Below are 19,472 nucleotides of genomic sequence, written 5' to 3'. Positions count from 1 at the left end.
GACACCCAAAAACACATTCCCCAACTTCTCCTGAGTACGGCGATACCACATGTGTGACACTTTTTTGCAACCTAGATGCGCAAAGGTGCCCAAATTCCTTTTAGGAGGGCATTTTTAGACATTTGGATCCCAGACTTCTTCTGGCTCTTTAGGGCCCCTGAAAAGCCAGGGCAGTATAAATACCCCACATGTGACCCCACTTTGGAAAGAAGACACCCCAAGGTATTCCTGGCGAGTTCATAGAATTTTTTTTTTGGGCATAAGTTAGCGGAAATTGATTTTTATATTTTATTTTTTTCTCACAAAGTCTCACTTTCCGCTAACTTGGGACAAAAATTTCAATCTTTCATGGACTCAATATGCCCCTCAGCGAATACCTTGGGGTGTCTTCTTTCCAAAATGGGGTCAGTTGAGGGGTGTTTGTACTGCCCTGACATTTGAGGGTCTCCGCAATCATTACATGTATGGCCAGCATTAGGAGTTTCTGCTATTCTACTTATATTGAGCATACAGGTAATGAGATTTTTTTTTCCGTTTAGCCTCTGGGCTGAAAGAAAAAAATGAACGGCACAGATTTCTTCATTCGCATCGATCAATGTGGATGAAAAAATCTCTGCCAAAAAAAAAAAAGGAGGGGAAAGGCGTCTGCCAGGACATAGGAAGCTCCGCCCAACATCCATACCCACTTAGCTCGTATGCCCTGGCAAACCCGATTTCTCCATTCGCATCAATCGATGTGGATGAATAAATCATTGCCGGGATTTTTTTTGATTTTTTTTATATACAAAGTCTTTGCCAAAGCATAGGAACGCCGCCTCCTCCTCCTCAGCTCGTATGCCTTGGCAAACGTATCTTTTACTGCAGAGTAGAAATCTCGTCTTGCAGCGCCGCATACACCGACTTGCGTGTAATCTGACAGCAGCACAATGCTTCTGTCAGAATGCACATCAGTGCTGCAGCTAGTCGATCGGTTGGTCCACCTGGAAGGTAAAAAAAAAAAAAGAAAAAAACAGGCCGCAACGCAATAATTTTATTAACTTTGGAACAGAACATATAAACTTAAACTTTTTAGCTTTTTAACTTTTTTACCTTTATAGAACAAACATCTCCTTCCCCATGGGTCAATGTGCAAAGCGCAAATCGCCCAAAGATGTGGCGAAGTGCGTTATGCACTTTGTCCCAGGTGAAAGGAGACGTTTGCAGCAGCTGTGTGAGTGAATGGGCCCTAATAGCCCTGTGTGCCTGTCCTGGTGAGATATGATCCCTATGCTAGGTGTACCTGTGTGTGGTACTTCCGGAAACACTCCCCTAAGCATAGGGCAGGGTGGTCAGGACAGTCAGGACAGAAATAGCGGGTGTCACGCCTTATTCCACTCCTGCTACAGACACAACATCTTTTTCGGGGTGACGGGTGGGTTGAGGTACCGGCAACGACATTGGGGAAATGTCGCTCGTGTAGACGGCTAACTACACTGGTGGATGGGGCCACGGAACCTCCTGGATACAGGAGGTTCTCGATGATCTCTTCCTGAAATTTGAGGAAGGATTGTGTTCTCCCAGCCTTATTGTAGAGAACAAAACTATTGTACATCGCCAATTGAATCAAATATACAGACACCTCCTTATACCAGCGTCTGGTTCTGCGGGAAACTAAATACGGAGACAACATCTGGTCATTGAAGTCCACCCCTCCCATGTGAAGGTTATAGTCGTGGACTGAGAGGGGCTTTTCAATGACACGGGTTGCTCGCTCAATTTGTATTGTCGTGTCTGCGTGAATGGAGGAGAGCATGTAAACGTCACGCTTGTCTCTCCATTTCACCGCGAGCAGTTCTTCGTTACACAAGACGGCCCTCTGCCCCCTTGCAAGACGGGTGCTAACGAGCCGTTGGGGGAAGCCCGCGCGACTAGTTCGCGCGGTGCCACAGGCGCCAATCCGTTCTAGAAACAAATGCCTAAAGAGGGCCACACTTGTGTAGAAATTGTCCACATAAAGATGGTACCCCTTGCCAAATAAGGGTGACACCAAGTCCCAGACTGTCTTCCCACTGCTCCCCAGGTAGTCAGGGCAACCGACCGGCTCCAGGGTCTGATCTTTTCCCTCATAGACACGAAATTTGTGGTATAGCCTGTGGCCCTTTCACAGAGCTTATACAATTTGACCCCATACCGGGCGCGCTTGCTTGGGATGTATTGTTTGAAGCCAAGGCGCCCGGTAAAATGTATTAGGGACTCGTCTACGCAGATGTTTTGCTCTGGGGTATACAAATCTGCAAATTTCTGGTTGAAATGGTCTATGAGTGGCCGAATTTTGTGGAGCCGGTCAAAAGCTGGGTGGCCTCTGGGACGGGAGGCGGTGTTGTCGCTAAAGTGCAGGAAACGCAGGATGGTCTCAAATTGTGTCCTGGACATAGCAGCAGAGAACATGGGCATGTGATGAATTGGGTTCGTGGACCAATATGACCGCAGTTCATGCTTTTTAGTTAGACCCATGTTGAGGAGAAGGCCCCAAAAAAATTTAATTTCGGAAACTTGGACTGGTTTCCACCGGAAAGGCTGGGCATAAAAGCTTCCCGGGTTTGCGGTTATAAATTGTGTGGCATACCGATTTGTTTCTGCCACAACTAAGTCTAAGAGCTCCGCAGTCAAGAACAGCTCAAAAAATCCCAGGGCCGAACCGATCTGAGCTGTCTCAACCCGAACTCCAGACTGGGCGGTGAAAGGGGGAACTACAGGTGCGGCTGAAGTTGGGGACTGCCAATCAGGGTTTGCCAGCACCTCAGGGATTCTAGGGGCTCTACAGGCACGTCTTTGCGGTGGCTGCGACGGGGTAACTACTGCACGTGCCACCGTACCAGCTTCAACTGCCCTTCTGGTGCTCGCCACTTCACCAGGTTGTACGGCAGTGCTGGTACTAGGTCCAGGGAGGGCTGCGCTGCTGGTGTATGCCTCACCACGTAATCCGACAGCACCAGCCCCACTCTGCTGCTCTTGAAGCGGATCCTGCGCAACCTGCGGTCTAGCTACACGGGGCCGGGTATGCCTGGTGCTATCAGGGACCTCAGCCTCCTCGTCCGAACTTTGGGTCAGAGAGCCACTGCTTTCTACAGGTTCGTATTCTGACCCGCTGGATTCATCAGATGAGGGTTCCCACTCCTCATCCGACTGGGTCAGAAGCCTGTAGGCCTCTTCAGAAGAATACCCCCTGTTTGACATTTGGGCAACTAAATTTAGGGGTATTCCCTGAGACTACCCAAGAAAAAAAGCAAGCCTGTCTTACAAATGGGAGGCTAGCGAAGTACCGGAGGCCGCTGCGGTTGATAAAAAATATCAAAACTGATTTTTTTATCGCCACAGCGCGTGTAAAGTGAATGTGCAGTGATCAAAAAAAAAATATTTTTTGTCACTGGGGCGGGTGTGGGCGAACGCACGTGTGGGCGACCGATCAGGCCTGATCGGGCAAACACTGCGTTTTGGGTGGAGGGCGAACTAAAGTGACACTAATACTATTATAGATCTGACCGTGATCAGTTTTGATCACTTCCAGATACTATAAAAGTACAAATGCTGATTAGCGATACGCTAATCGGCGAATAAGGGGCTGCGGTGCGGTGGGCTGGGCGCTAACTGATCCCTAAACTACCTAACCAAGGGACCTAAACTATACTAAAACCTATCAGTCAATACCAGTGAAAAAAAAATTTGACAGTTTGCACTGATCACTTTTTTCCTTTCACTAGTGATTGATAGGGGGGGAACAAAGGGGTGATCAAAGGGTTAATTGGGGTGCAGTGGGGTGATCTGGGGCTAAAGTGTAGTGTTTGGTGTACTCACTGTGAAGCCTGCTCCTCTGCTGGATCCAACCGACGAAAAGGACCAGCAGAGGAGCAGGGCAGCCATATAACAGATCATATTTACTAATATGATCTGCTATGTGGCTTCTGATTGGATTTTTTAAAAATCAGCAACCTGCCAGCCATTGGCTGGCAGGTTGCTGACGAAATGCTCCTTTAACTTTTGCCGGCCCGAGATGACGCACGGATGCGTCCAGGAGGAATGAATCAACCACCTTCCGGACGCATCCTTGCGTTAGGCGGTCCGGAGGTGGTTAAAGGGCATCTGTCATCCCATGAAAAAGGCTGACCTGGCAGCTGAAGGCCTCTTGGTTGGTCCCATATGTGCCCACATTGCTGAGAAAAATGATATTTTTATACATATGCAAAAGAGCCTCTAGAAACAATGGAGGCGTTGCCATTATACGTAGAGGCTCTGCTCTCTCTGCAACTGCCGTGCCCTCTCCACTTTGACAGGACCAGGCAATGAAAACATCATAACACCTGGCCCTGTTGATCAAAGTAGAGAGGGTGCAGAAGTTGCAGAGGGAGCAGAGCCTCTAGGTGTAGGGGTAATGCCCCTGTTGCTCCTGCATATATGAAAACATTTTCTCATCAATGCGGGCACATATGAACATGGGATTAACACACATGCCACAGGTACAAAGATTTGCATACAGTCCTATGAGACCCCAGAGGGTCATCGACAACTTTTCAGGGCAATTGAGGTGCTTTAAGTTCGTGTCGAATTGACTTATTATTTCTTATTTATTTATTTAGTCATATGGAGGTAATACTGGGGATTTCCCTGCTCATGATCCCCCTTAATACTTATAGAAGAAAACTGCTACAAAGAAAGATTGGTATTCTTGCTAACTTGTGTATTACACCAACAGCTCCCTCAAGTGATTACAATATTTTTCTGCCCATAAGACGCACCTTTATTTATGAAAAAACTAAGAAGGATTACTTTGTAATTACATCGATTATTGTATTAAGAGGTTACACGTCACATAACACCATTAGTTGTTCCACAATTAACAGATCAACAATCCTATGTCTCTTAATGTAACATTGAAACTAGAATACATTATCTTTCTATTAAAGAAGTTGTCTCATCTGAGACAATGGTGGCATATCGCTGTCTGACAGGTGCGGATCCCACCGCTGGACCTCGCGCCTATCTCCTAAACGGAGCCCCAAAAGGGGTGGAGGGAGCACTGCGCATGCACAGCTGCTCTCCATTCATTTCTATGGGGCCGCTGAAAATAGCCGAGCACTGGCTTGGCTATTTCCATCGGGCCCATAGAACCCATAACTAAACCATTAAAAGAAGAAAAGAAACCTATTGAAACGAGATTCCTTCAATTATGGCTTTAGCTATTATGATTCTTTATAGCTTCATACTCCTCAATCCTAACTAAAAGCCTAAGGCTTTTGTTTTCCATCTTTATCCAGAAGGACCTGAAAGCCAATAAATCTCAAGATTGTCCGGTTTAGGTGAATGGCCTTGGGTAGTCCTGTTTGCAATCTGTTTACCATTAGGGCAACAAAAATTTCAAAATCATTTTTTGATGTCAGGCAAATCCACTCTCTAGGATGTGTAGCATAAAAATGTTTCTCTTTATATTGTGCTACCATTATACACAATAGCCTCTGTTTTCTGTTTTGTCATGTAAACTTAGATGCATAAACTTGGATTTCTGGGAAATACATTCAAATTAGTGTTTCTTCTTAAAAACCAAGCTGATTTGTCTAATTTGAATGTGTTTCCCAGAAATCCAAGTTTATGCATCTTAGTTTACATGACAAAACAGAAAACAGAGGCTATTGTGTATAATGGTAGCACAATATAACAATGAAAATTTGTATGCACACATCCTAGAAAGTGAGAGTGGAGTTTGAGTAAGCTTGACTTCTTGTCGCAGAAAAGTCACTCAACATTTTTTGTAATAATATTCAATGGTGTTGCACTGCGAAAAAGTACCCTTTAAAACGTAACTTTTAATATACAGTACAGACCAAAAGTTTGGAGACACCTTCTCATTCAAAGAGTTTTCTTTATTTTCATGACTATGAAAATTGTAGATTCACACTGAAGGCATCAAAACTATGAATTAACACATGTGGAATTATATACATGACAAAAAAGTGTGAAACAACTGAAAATATGTCATATTCTAGGTTCTTCAAAGTAGCCACCTTTTGCTTTGATTATTGCTTTGCACACGCTTGGCATTCTCTTGAGGAGCTTCAAGAGGTAGTCACCTGAAATGGCCTTCCAACAGTCTTGAAGGAGTTCCTAGAGATGCTTAGCACTTGTTGGCCCTTTTGCCTTCACTCTGCGGTCCAGCTCACCCCAAACCATCTCGATTGGGTTCAGGTCCGGTGACTGTGGAGGCCAGGTCATCTGGCGCAGCATCCCATCACTCTCCTTCATGGTCAAATAGCCCTTACACAGCCTGGAGGTGTGTTTGAGGTCATTGTCCTGTTGAAAAATAAATGATGGTCCAACTAAACGCAAACCGGATGGAATAGCATGCCGCTGCAAGATGCTGTGGTAGCCATGCTGGTTCAGTATGCCTTCAATTTTGAATAAATCCCCAACAGTGTCACCAGCAAAGCACCCCCACACCATCACACCTTCTCCTCCATGCTTCACTGTGGGAACCAGGCATGTAGAGTCCATCCGTTCACCTTTTCTGCGTTGCACAAAGACACAGTGGTTGGAACCAAAGATCTCAAATTTGGACTCATCAGACCAAAGCACAGATTTCCACTGCTCTAATGTCCATTCCTTGTGTTCTTTAGCCCAAACAAGTCTCTTCTGCTTGTTGCCTGTCCTTAGCAGTGGTTTCCTAGCAGATATTCTACCATGAAGGCCTGATTTACACAGTCTCCTCTTAATAGTTGTGCTAGAGATGTGTCTGCTGATAGAACTCTCTGTGGCATTGACCTGGTCTCTAATCTGAGCTGCTGTTAACCTGCGATTTCTGAGGCTGGTGACTCGGATGAACTTATCCTCCGCAGCAGAGGTGACTCTTGGTCTTCCTTTCCTGGGGCGGTCCGCATGTGAGACAGTTTCTTTGTAGCGCTTGATGGTTTTTGTGACTGCACTTGGGGACACTTTCAAAGTTTTCCCAATTTGTTGGACTGACTGACCTTAATTCCTTAAAGTAATGATGGCCACTTGTTTTTCTTTACTTAGCTGCTTTTTTCTTGCCATAATACAAATTCTAACAGTCTATTCAGTAGGACTATCAGCTGTGTATCCACCTGACTTCTCCACAACGCAACTGATGGTCTCAACCCCATTTATAAGGCAAGAAATCCCACTTATTAAACCTGACAGGGCACACCTGTGAAGTGAAAACCATTTCAGGTGACTACCTCTTGAAGCTCATCAAGAGAATGCCAAGAGTGTGCAAAGCAGTAATCAAAGCAAAAGGTGGCTACTTAGAATATGACATATTTTCAGTTGTTTTACACTTTTTTGTTATGTATATAATTCCACATGTGTTAATTCATAGTTTTGATGCCTTCAGTGTGAATCTACAATTTTCATAGTCATGAAAATAAAGAAAACTCTTTGAATGAGAAGGTGTGTCCAAACTTTTGGTCTGTACTGTATATAAGTTAAAATACGACCCACTGTGTTATAGACAAACAAATAAATAAACGTAATAGATATTTGGATTATTGGGACAGATAACCCAATAGAACTATAATCAAGTGATTAAAAGCAAAACAAACAAGGGGTTACCGCTATGCGATTACTCACTATACCGTAGATCATAGGTGGGATGGACTGGAGAATGATAGGTCCAGAGTCACTGGTTCCACGGTCTACTAGGAGAAATGAAGAATCTAATTCAGCCCTGCGAATTATAGGGACCTTTGACAACAAAAGTAGAAAGTTACGTGAGATTCTTAATAGATACTGGAACATCATAAAAATGGACCCAGATTTGAGAGATATTCTACCAGACCATCCGGCAGTGTCCTACAGAAAGGGTAGATCTCTAAGAGATCGCCTTATACATAGCCACTACTCTCTTCCTAAACAGCAGGGTACTTGGTTGGCTACCAAGATTAGTGGTATGTTTAGATGTAGTGGCTGCATTGCTTGTCCAAGGTATTGTACGGCTTTCCCCAAGAGGGGGCGATCTAGATAAAATTATTTTACAAAAAGAATCGTCATGGACGTTTAGACTTAAGTCCCTGAGTCCATTGGGTCTATATCTTTTACTTGTTTTTTGTGACAATATATACCCTGGTCATGTCCTTCAATACAGATCCATTATGTGTTCTTACTGTATTTCCACCTGTATATATCTATCTATTTGTGGTCAAGGATAATCATAATGTGTGAGATTTCATATATTTTTGGCTTTTATCTTTCTCTAGTAAAGAATTTCTCATTCATGTATTTCTATTTGATCTCATGTACCCACATACTGGGGCCAATGTTAACTATTGATTTACTGGGGTTTTTCCTATATATTTACCCCTCTAGGTGTTGTTGTCCCTTGGACATTGCATTTGTTGTCTAGTTGCCATGGTGCGGGGACGCAGTTGTTATGTTCGTCCCACAGTTGATTTACTATTCTCTGCAGCCAGCGTCCTAGATAACGTGAGACCTGTGACTACGGGCTTGACCTAGTCCCCGTGCATGCGCTCTGCCTCCCGTGATTCTTCTTGTTAGAACTCGGGCTTGTATCGTGACGTCATGCGCTCGAACGTCCTGCATGCACAGCTGTAACATCAGGACACAGTCGCATCAGGTGAGTGGGTATTTAAACTAGTGGCGGTAATCTATGCACGCTGCTGGTCATCACATTGGTCACTATCGCCACAGCCATTGTGCTATTTACTTTCTCCCCGGATGAACCTTCGTATTGAAGCTGGGGAAACGCGTCGGGAGATTTTGATTCTGGGACACCCATTGGACTTCCATATCTTTTTTACTGTGCATCCATGCATGGGATTTCCAGGCAGGGATTCTAATTCCAGGGGCTACGTTTATAGGTAGGATAGTTCTCCCTTGGGAGTGCTGTCCTGCTTTAGGTAGGGATAGTATAGGCTGGTAGGCCTCAGCAATCCCATCTTTTGCCTATCTATGGATATATACCGCAAGCCGTTTTCATCATATCTTTCCTGGGTCACTTCGATCTACTATCATATATACCTCGGTGGGTCGTATTTTAACTTATATATATTAAAAGTGACGTTTTAAAGGGTACATTTACTAGCTTCAGTGATATATATATGTATACCTACCCTACCTTATCTATACATGCAGTGATTTTGTGTTGCACTGCGACATGCAAATGCTGCCACTGTGAAACAAAAGTCATGAAAAAAAACATCCAGGTTAGATTTTTGTGTGACTGACGCATTACAAAAAATTTCATGTGACACATGTAGTCGTACCCTTTTTGTTGTGCGACACGCTTCGCCATGTAGCCCTAGCCTTATATTGAAGGTGGTAAGATTGTTGATCTGTTGGTTGTAGAACAACCAATGGGACTATGTGAAGTAGGATGGGCTCTGGTTAATAGAACAATGATGATGGAATTGATACAAAGTAACCTTTTCAGATTTTTTTTGTGAACAAAGGTAAGTCTTATGAGCTGAAAGATACAGTAGATACAGTACATGTAACAAAATGTATACTGCTTGTCAACTTTTCATGTCTTCTTTTTTATCTCAAAGTTGTCGCTCCCACTGACCCACCTGAAACGCCAGGAACATGCCCAAACATAACCTCAGAGGTTTGGATTCCTTTCCGTAACCACTGCTATCTTTTCCAATCATCATCCTCCTCAAGCTGGCACGAGGCAGCCTTCCAATGTCTTCAATATGGTAAGTCCAAAAATTACTTCATAGTAAAAAAAAATTGAAAGTATAGGAAATGTAACAAATACTAATGTCATTATATAGTGGATTTGATTGCCTATAGATGCATTTAAAGGGCATATGTCAGCAGGTTTGTACCCATAACACTGGCTGACCTGTTGCATGTGCGCTTGGCAGCTGAAGACATCTGTGTTGGTCCCATGTTCATATGTGCCCAAAGAAAAATGATGTTTTAATATATGCAAATGAGCCTCTAGAATCAACGGGGCATTCCCTTATGCGTAGAGGCTCCGCTCTCTCTACATCTGCCGCGCTCTCTGCACTTTGATTGACAGGGCCAGGTGTGATTATGTTTACACTGCCTGGCCTGTCAACCAAAGTGCAAAGAGCGCTGCAGTTGCAGAGAGAGTGGAGCCTTTTGGTGTAACAGGAATGCCCCCATTGTTCCTAGAGGCTCATTTGCATATATTACAACTGCATTTTTCTCAGCAAAATTCAGCAATGTGGGCACATATTAACATGGGACCAACACATTTTAGAAGGTCCAGAGTGACATAGGTCATACAAAGTGTTATGGATTTAGTGGAACTACTGTGCCAAAAACTGGCAAACACCACGAAGGTGGGCTCTAGATAAATGGCAGCTGACCTATTGGGCATACAGACAGACTGAACAGACACTTTGGCAGGGAAAGACTCACCACTCTGCACAGCACCTATGTAAACAGGAAGCTCTGTATAAGGGCTCATTCAGATGACCATGCTGTGTTTTGAAGTCCATAAATTGCGGATCTGCAAAACACGGATGCCGCACCTGTGCGTTCTGAACGGAACAGGCGGTCCATTATAGAAATGCCTATTCTTGTCCACAAAACGGACACGAATAGGGCATGTTCTATCTTTTTTGCTGGGCCACGGAACAGAGCAACGGGTGTGGACAGCAGGCAGTATGCTGTCTGCATCTTTTGTGGCCCCATTGAAATGAATTTTGCGGAACAGAGGTGTACCCATTGATATGGTTATGTGAATGAGCCCTAAAACAAATCTGCCAGGAAAGTCTGATGCCTAGACAGCGGGAAGGAAAGTTCAGACATGTAAAAGAGGTATTGGGGGCATATATATGCATGGAGAGGGGTGTTAGGAGCACATAAAAATAATTTTGATTTTGGGACCGGACAACCTCTATAAGAGGACCTTTGATCTGGAGCAGTATGCAATATAACAGTATTGTGCTGTATATTGGGCATAATATACATGTTCGGTATTGTCATTTACCAGAAACAGAGAATTATATTATGCTAAACAACTGTTTTGATTCAATGAGCAAAAAATCTTATTTTGCTAATTTAACCAATTTTTCTGCTCATTCTCCACTATATCAGATGCATATAAAGCACATGACTTAATAGGATGGAAGAACTTCCTCCGACTGTTCCTACAAACCTTTACCTTACAATAACCACACCGACACCTTCTTTCTTTGGAGAAAATGACCATGACGGCCGAACTTTATTATTCATATACAATGATAATAATCACAATAATAACAACAGACACTTTAACACAACCTTCAACGTCATGACCCGCTGCACCATAACAAGGATCCTGGAGGGCAACCCAAACAAGCGTCATCTTCCTCAACCGTCTCACCATATACTTCAAGCTTACCCCTGGCCGCACTCACCGACCCAAGAGCACCAAATCCTTGAAGTATCCACGCAACTCCTCCTGTAGGCCTTTTAGCCCAAACAGGAGCCCCATCCTCAGCATTGCCAAACCACATGAGATGCAGGCTCCAACATGTCCCGCATCTCTTAACCATTGTATTGCTCCCCAGGATCCCATATAACTCAGCCCCACATTAAACACAATCCAAGGAACCCAGCTAAAAAAGGGGCGGGAGGGTGGGAAACGCGCTTGCTTTTTCTAAGACTGCCTAAGCCCCTCCTATACCCACATCTATATACTGCCCGCGAATCTGTCGACCCTCCTCTTCCTCCCTTAAACCGACCCCTAGCCATGATTAACCTTAACCCTTTCCCATCCTGCGGTCTTCCCCCTAAGTCAAGCCGCACTCCATTATGGCTGCGCCTCATTCCGTCGCTTTCATTCAACCTTACATAGCAACATTCTGTGACGCACGGCAGCGGCAAGGGGTCCCTTTAAGAGAAATAAGTTTACTTGTTTTCGTGACGCCAGTTGCAGTGAAGCAACAAGGGCACAGGGCCCCTTTTAGTGATACTGTGATACCCAGGTGTAAGAATGCCAGAATGGTGTAGGGTGGCTTAAATTTCCCTTAATGTTGGTGCACGTGTTGGTGCTCTGCTGTACTGACAGAATAGCTGTATAACTTAGTTTTCTCTGGATGCTGCAACTTCTCTCTTGTAGTCTGACTCTGAATTCTGCTAAACCAGTGAGTCTCTCTCTCCTGGCACCTGAGGCTCTAAGCTTCTGCCTCGATGTCCATCTGAGCTGAAGGTGCTCCAGCTGGCCTGGGCAAGGCACGTCCAACAGGGACGTGCACCTGCTGCACACCCTTTCCCTGTCTAGGGAAGACCTAAACTGGAACTAACTGGCCCCTACCCTTTCTGCAGGCTGTGGGACACGCCCACCACACCGCAGAGGAGGGATGTTAGAGTGCAACCTTCTCTTCCATTCTATGTCCCTGTAGCTCTGCCATTTATGCTGCCCGACAGGATAGGTGGTCCCCCTTCCAATTTCCCCTAGTTATGTGGGGGGGTCGAGTTGCCCCTATAATGGATTATAGGTTGTTGTGGTTGAGTAAGAGGGACATCAAGGGTTAACACAAAGTGCACCTCCTTAAAATTGTATCATGCCAATAGGGGTGGGAAGGAGCAGTAATCCCTCCTTCTCAGGAGGTGATATATATCTTCCCCCGGCCACTGCACTTCCTCTTGTCCGTGGAAGCCAAGTTGCCCGCCCTCCCTCCCTTAAGTGGTTATTTTTCTGGTAATTGGTGATTGGTTGAAGAGTTTTATGGTTGAATACTTGGTTATGTTTTCTTTTCTTACGAAAGATGCAGTCTGATTTCAAGCTAGGAAGTCACAGCTGGCGGCATTTGGTACAACGGAGAGTTAGTTATAGCTGTTGGCGTACTTGCCCGCCGGGAGTCCGGCGGTTGGCATACTACTCCAAGTTTACAGTACTTGAGTTTTGCTGTCTTAAATAAACAAGCTGTGGCCGATCATCACCCAGCAAAAAGTTAATTCTGTTGTCTGAGTGTTTTTCTTACAAGTTCAGGTTACGATATAGGGGTCCTTTAGAGCGGAGAGGTGCTCCCCTTCCCCTCCCTGAATTACCAACAGTCTGATGGACCAGGCATAATTACACTTAAACATAACAGTTGCAAAATAGGAAATGCACATTATAAAGGACCTGGAAATAAATACACAGGATGACACTAGGTTAACCACTTTGGGGCAGTTACAATTCCAAAACGTGATGTTTTGTGGGAACTATTACGCATTTGAAAGCCTTAGTCCTGAAAGGGTTAGGTGTAAATTATATGTAAAGCAGCATCAGATCATTGAATATATTGTGTAATACCTTGTCCCTTGAGGAACAGCAGTTCCAAGCAAGCAGAATTATTAATGTGAATCTTACCCGTTTAGGTGCCCGTTTAGCTTCCATTGAAGACTCAACTGAATTAGATTTCCTCATTCGTCACTACTGAGTTGCTCAGTGACCGGGAAGGAGTATTTTGGATTGGACTTTACAAGGATCTGGAAGGTATTGGAGACCATTTATTTATATCTGATCACTCCCTCCTTTCATGCTGTATTACTGTGATGGCCTTTCTGATTAATTTGCATTCCTCTGCCAGACCCTCCCTCTCCTTTTTGATTTAGAAGGCCAGGTTCCTACAAAGCCATCACCGCTGGCCCTGTCAATAGGTGATGGCCAAAGCTTATTTACTCCCCCTCACTGCACAATGACTTCTGTGCAGGTCAAGGAGCATACCCACAACCTCTCACATAAAATTTTGAGGGTCATCTGCAGACTATAGGTTCCTCTGGTCCATGTCATTGCTGTAAGGGCATATCTCTGAATCAGATCAGGCGAGATAGCAGCCCCCATAACCCTATACAGAAAAAAAACTTTAAAAAGTCTACAATCAAGAATATATAAAAAATATATATATATAGATTAGAAAGAATATATAGCTGACACCTTCTCTTTAAATATTAAACTTGAGGTATAGTTCCATGTAGTCTGGAATGTAGGTGTAAAGTCGGGTAAAGAACACCTTTAATGATGCATTGTCTATTACAACATACTGTATAAGATGGTGAAAATTGACAACTTTTTGGAAGAAGATAACATCTGTTTCTAGACAGGTGGCTTTGGGTAGACAATACACCCGTGGACTTTGTAAACTGGAATAATGAGGTCCCCTCTGAAGATCTATCTTTACAATGTGTGATGATGAATGCCAAAAAAGGAACATGGGATATCTCCTGGTGCTATGGACATCGTGGGTACATATGTAAGACACTAAAAAGTAAGTAGTTATAACCCTGTATCTTTTTTTGGAAAATCATTATAAAATGTATGTTTAATTGGCTTTCTGGATTACTGTATCCTTTCAGGGTGCATTCACACGACCGTATAAATAGGATCCGCATCCCTTTCGCAAAAGATGCGGACAGCACACCGTGTTGTACTGTTCCGCGACCCCGCAAAAAATATGGAGAATGTCCTATTCTTGTCCGCGGTTGCGGACAAGAATAGGCATTCTCTATATAGCGCCGGCCATGTGCGGTCTGCAAAATGCGGAACGCACACGGCCGGTATCCATGTTTTGCGGCTCCGCAATCTGCGGACCGCAAAACACTTACGGTCGTGTGAATGCACGCTTAGGCCTATCCTTAGGCTTAGTGGGGGTCTGACTCATAGTTGGGAGGCATGTCTATAAAAATGTGTTTAAATTGTAATACATTTATTATTTTTTTATTCTATATACACAAAAATCTCATTTATAACCTGATGTATCTTGTGGTTACAGCTCCGCTGCCAACAGAGACGCTAGTAGAGAAACCAGGTACTTTAATAAACACCTCTGTACCTCTAATATATTTCATGTTGCTCTGGCTTGGGTATAGTCAGGGCACATGGGGCACATACCCTGGGACCTCTGCCACCTTGGAGATCTAGCTAGCCTCAATCACTCAATTCTCTTTTTTGATATAAAAGTTATTTTCCACCGATATCGGCTTTCAGGAGAAAGTCAGGAGGCAATCATACACATTACATGATCAGCTGGTCCCACCAAAATTGTTGGGCTCAGCCAGCATTTATCTGATGCGTATGGTCAGCTTGTGTGAATGGGTGAAATTGTGTAAAAATTGTATAAAAGTGTATTTGTAAGTACTTAAAGGGGTTGTCCTATCTCAGACATTGGGGCCAAATTGTTAGGATATGCCCCCAATGTCTGATAAGTGTGGGTCCCACCCATGGGACCTGCACCTACACTCAGAACGGGGCCCGCAAAGTCCCGTAGGGTGCACCGCACATGCACAGCTGCCTGGCATTCATCCCTATGAGAGCGCCGAATATAACCGAGTGATGGCTCTTGCTATTTTCGTCAGCCCCATAGAAGTGAATGAACTTGCATTATGCGCTTCCTATAGGAATGAATGGAGTGCAGGACCCACACTTATAAGACATTGGGGGCATATCCTAGCGACATACCCCCAATGTTTGAGATGTGACAACCCCTTTACATGATCTGTGTATCCATGGAGAGACTGTGATTGTAATGTTTCTCTGCTTAAATACTGAGGTTTTAAAGGGGTTGTTCAGGATTTTGATGTCCTCAGGATAGGTCATCAATATCAGATTGGCAGGATCCAATACCGTGCATCTCTGCCAATCAGCTGTTACCTTGTAGCTCCAGCGCCAGAACTCGTCACCGGAATGCAGTGTAGTGATGGAGCTGGTAACTGTATCGCTGCTCCCATTGAAGTGAATAAAGTTACCAGAAGTTACCAGCTCGGTCCCCTAGCCTAGACAATAGACATAGTTGTATAGTTCCAGCACCGACTTCCAGAGCTACAAGGTAACAGCTGACGCCGTCGATCTGGTGTTGATGGTCTATCTGTTCACATGTGCATCAGATGCTCTGCCCAGTACCTCTGTAGTCTTTGATCACAAAATTGGTGCTGCATGAGGCACTATTATTTCCATCCAAATGACACTAATTATAAGTCTATGGAACCCATTGGGCGTGCATTATACTAATACTCTAAGAATATTTCTCTAAAATGCTAACTATCGTATTTTTGCTCTGCTGGACATTATGCAGTGTCGCCTCTGTCAGTAGACATTATACAAAGTATATGTGAAAACTTTCTAAGGCCTCATGCACACGACCGTTTTTCGGGGTCCGCATCCGAGCCGCAGTTTTTGCGGCTCAGGTGCGAACCCATTCACTTCAATGGGGCCGCAAAAGATGCGGACAGCACTCCGTGTCCGCATCCTTTGCTCTGTTCCGTGGCCCCACAAAAAATATATAGCATGTCCTATTTTTGTCCATTTTGCGGACAAGAATAGGCATTTCTACAACGGGCCGTCCGTTCCGTTCCGCAAATTGCAGAAGTCACACGGGCGGCTTCAGTTTTTTGCGGATCCACGGTTTGGGGACAGCAAAAAACGGAACGGTCGTGTGCATGTAGCCTAATCCATATTTTCCTTTACAGAAGAAAAGCCCTCACATGGCAGGACCATTGTTCCGGTTGTTCTTGTCGTACTTATCGTTGCCGGCATCGCCACCGCAGGCTTCTTCATATACAGGAGGAAAAGGAGCAAGCCACAACCAGAGAATGGTTTAGACAACACAATATACTTTGACAGAAGTGGCGCGGCTGTGGCACACGAGGAAAACGTCTTAGTGGAAAACATGGAGCAAGATGATCACGTAAATTCTTCAATTATATGAAATGGGACTGATACCGGCGGCATCGACTAGGACATAACAATACGCATCATCAAGGAATAAATGAGACTGCTGCACAATTACAAAACGACCTCAATGATTAGAAATGAGAGAAAAGTGAATTAGAGAGGTTGTACCATCCCACCATTTCCATGGCGAGATGGGACTGGCGCCAGCCCCAGTTGGACAGGTTTACGGAAACAGCCGAGCAGATCAGCGTTCTGCGGTTTATGTAACTCCCGTTGCAGTGAATATCAGTCACATAAACAGAGTAGCAAGACAAGTTGCACCGCTTCCATAACTCCCAAGATATGGAAACATCCTAGCTTGCTGTGCTACGTTATTTGTGTAGTTCCCATTCACTGCAATGGCCAGTGGTGTGCCGGCACGCTCAGCAATTTCCGTAAACCCGGCAACGTGGGGTCAGCCCCTTAAGGTGCAAACTTATAAAGTGGAAATAAATTCTTGTTGGCTGTTGTCATATCCATATAATGAAGACATTTGTAGCACAAATAAATTTTACTGGAGTGATTTAGTTACTGTGCTATTTTTCTTGCCTTGGGCGTGCAAATGTAAGGTGGTGGAGCACCCCCCCCCCCCCCCCCTCTGGACAAGTTTGGGGCTGTTATTGCTTGCTTGTTTATTTGTAGCCAAGATGAGACTAATGTGAACTGCTTTTATGCTCCGGACTGGGTTTAGCATGTGTTCTCAACTCCCTACCAGCAGAGTCTACTCTCACTACATTGTTGTATTCTATAGTAATATATTTTTTAGCTCATTTATACTTTTATAGGTTCTGGTGGTCCACCTAGCTACAGCATTAGTTACCTGTAACCTGTCTGGGATGGCAATAGGGAAGTACTGCCCTGTGCACCATAATTGGTGGAGAGTGACACAATAGATGCGCCCTAAACGAGCTGGTCACAGTAAGTACTGTATATCTGAAATGTCCAGCAGAAGGGTGTAGAACCTGATTCCAGGAGACTGCTGGGGAGGCTGTTTTAGTCTGGGCAGGTAGAGGCCAGGCAGAGTGTTAGCGAGAAGGATAAATGCGAGTTCTGTACACAGAAGTTCAGTGACCGGGTGGTTCACCGCTAAAAGGGGCTGTGTAACCATTTCTTTCCTTAGACTCAGTTGCTAGGTATGGGCTGGCCCCACTCCTCTAGGCTAGGAGCTGCAGTAAAGTGTGAGCAGCTAGTGTGTGTATAGCTGGTGTCTGAGAGAGAAGCCGCAGACAGGGTTACACCAGCCCTGCAAGCTGAGAGACACCAGTACTGTGACAACCTCTGAGATAAGCAAGCATTGAATCTTACAGAAGTTACTTGAAGGCCATTACAAGGGGACAGTGCATGGACAAAATGTCAGTGCAAGATAATGCATATATCAAGGCTGTGGATTTCATTGCATTTGGTTGGGAGAAGTGTCGGGCACTGTGCCACCCTGGCCATCTTCTAAAAGACTATACCCAAAAGTTGGGCATTGTAGTGTTTGAAAGTGAGGACTTATTGTGAGAGGGAATTTTACCCCCATTGTGCTACCCATATCCCCATATACAATCTTGGAAAAACTATGCATGTAATCTTAAGAGACTGAGTTTACTCTACAAGTGTCTGTGTGTAATGTCTGCCTAAATTGCCTCTGTAAATTACAGTGGACTGGTTACTCCCAACTGCAGCCACATCATTGCCTTGCACTACCACTCCGCTTCCATCAGTACTTCAAGGGAGCCCTATATCTGAAAACCCACATGGATGCACAGTTTTTCCCTTTAGTGCACAGCCCTGGGAGCACCAGAGTGAGGGCAGCTACCATGACTACTATAACTCCTATCCTTGCCACCATGACCCTTCTGTCATTTCCTTCTCCCTTCCCAGGTCGCTGCAAAGGCAGATTGCCTGCAAAATAAAGTGGGGGGGAACAAGCCACAAAGTGCATCCTGCTCAGTCCACGGAGCAATATAGTGCAGAAGGGACTACAGAGAGTCACCGCAAGCTGAAGGTGCATTACAAAGCCAGACCACAACTAGTGGTTTAACTGTAGGGGGTTGCAGTGTTTGCCATTGAAACATGGCCCATAAACCAGGCCCACACTAAGGCCTCATTCAGACGGCCGTTGCATTTGGCATGTCTGCAATACATGGGCACCGGCCGTGTGCACCCTGCATCACGGATGCGGACCCATTCAATGGGTCCGCAATCCGGGATATGCGGTGCAGTGCGGAATGGAAGCATGAATCGGAAGCCCACAGAAGCACTACGGAGTGCTTCCGTGGCGTTTCGGTCCTTGCCTCCGCACCGCAAAAAAATAGAACATGTTTTATTTTTTACAGTGCGGACAGATCACAGACCCTTTCAAGTTAAATGGGTCTCGATCCGTCCCGGCCGCCGCACGGATGTTGCCCGTGCATTGGGGACCGCAAATTGCGGTCCCCAATGCACGGAACGGACGCACAACGGCAGTGCATGAGGCCTAAGGGCTCATGCACCCGAACGTATTTTCTTTCTGTGTCCACTCCGGTCTTTTTGTGGACCGTATGTGGAACTATTCATTTCAATGGGTCCGCAAAAAAAAAACACGCAGTTACTCCGTGTGCATTCCGTTTCCATATTTCCGTATTTCCGTTCCACAAAAAAATAAAACATGTCCTATTATTGTCCGCATTACAGACAAATATAGGACTGTTCTATTAGGGTTCCAGCTGTTCCGTTCCGCAAAACTACGGAATGCAAATGGACGTCCTCCGTATTTTTGGCGGATCCGTTTTTTGCAGACCGCAAAATACATACTGTTGTGCTCATGAGCCCTAAGGCTGATTATATTTCATTA

General features: G+C 44.8%; 1 protein-coding gene across 3 annotated transcripts in view; it reads left to right on the top strand.

The window, feature by feature from the left end:
• Window positions 1-16,507, top strand: part of LOC122938531 (macrophage mannose receptor 1-like) — a 335,729-nt gene extending 319,222 nt beyond the window's left edge. For 2 of the 3 annotated variants that reach the window (XM_044294083.1, XM_044294085.1), the window contains 4 exons: window positions 9,549-9,698; window positions 13,324-13,441; window positions 14,046-14,213; window positions 14,718-14,753. In XM_044294083.1, coding sequence (XP_044150018.1) covers window positions 9,549-9,698; window positions 13,324-13,385 — 212 coding nt within the window. In that variant the 3' untranslated portion in view covers window positions 13,386-13,441; window positions 14,046-14,213; window positions 14,718-14,753. Of the gene's footprint in view, window positions 1-9,548; window positions 9,699-13,323; window positions 13,442-14,045; window positions 14,214-14,717; window positions 14,754-16,410 lie in introns of those variants that run through there. The other variant, XM_044294084.1, reaches the window with a different exon arrangement.
• Window positions 16,508-19,472: the final 2,965 nt, after the last annotated feature.

Source organism: Bufo gargarizans, chromosome 5 (assembly GCF_014858855.1).
Source record: "Bufo gargarizans isolate SCDJY-AF-19 chromosome 5, ASM1485885v1, whole genome shotgun sequence".
Lineage (NCBI taxonomy): Eukaryota > Metazoa > Chordata > Amphibia > Anura > Bufonidae > Bufo > Bufo gargarizans.
The sequence above is the reverse complement of the archived record's forward strand: the minus strand, read 5'-3'. Positions and strand labels throughout refer to the sequence as shown.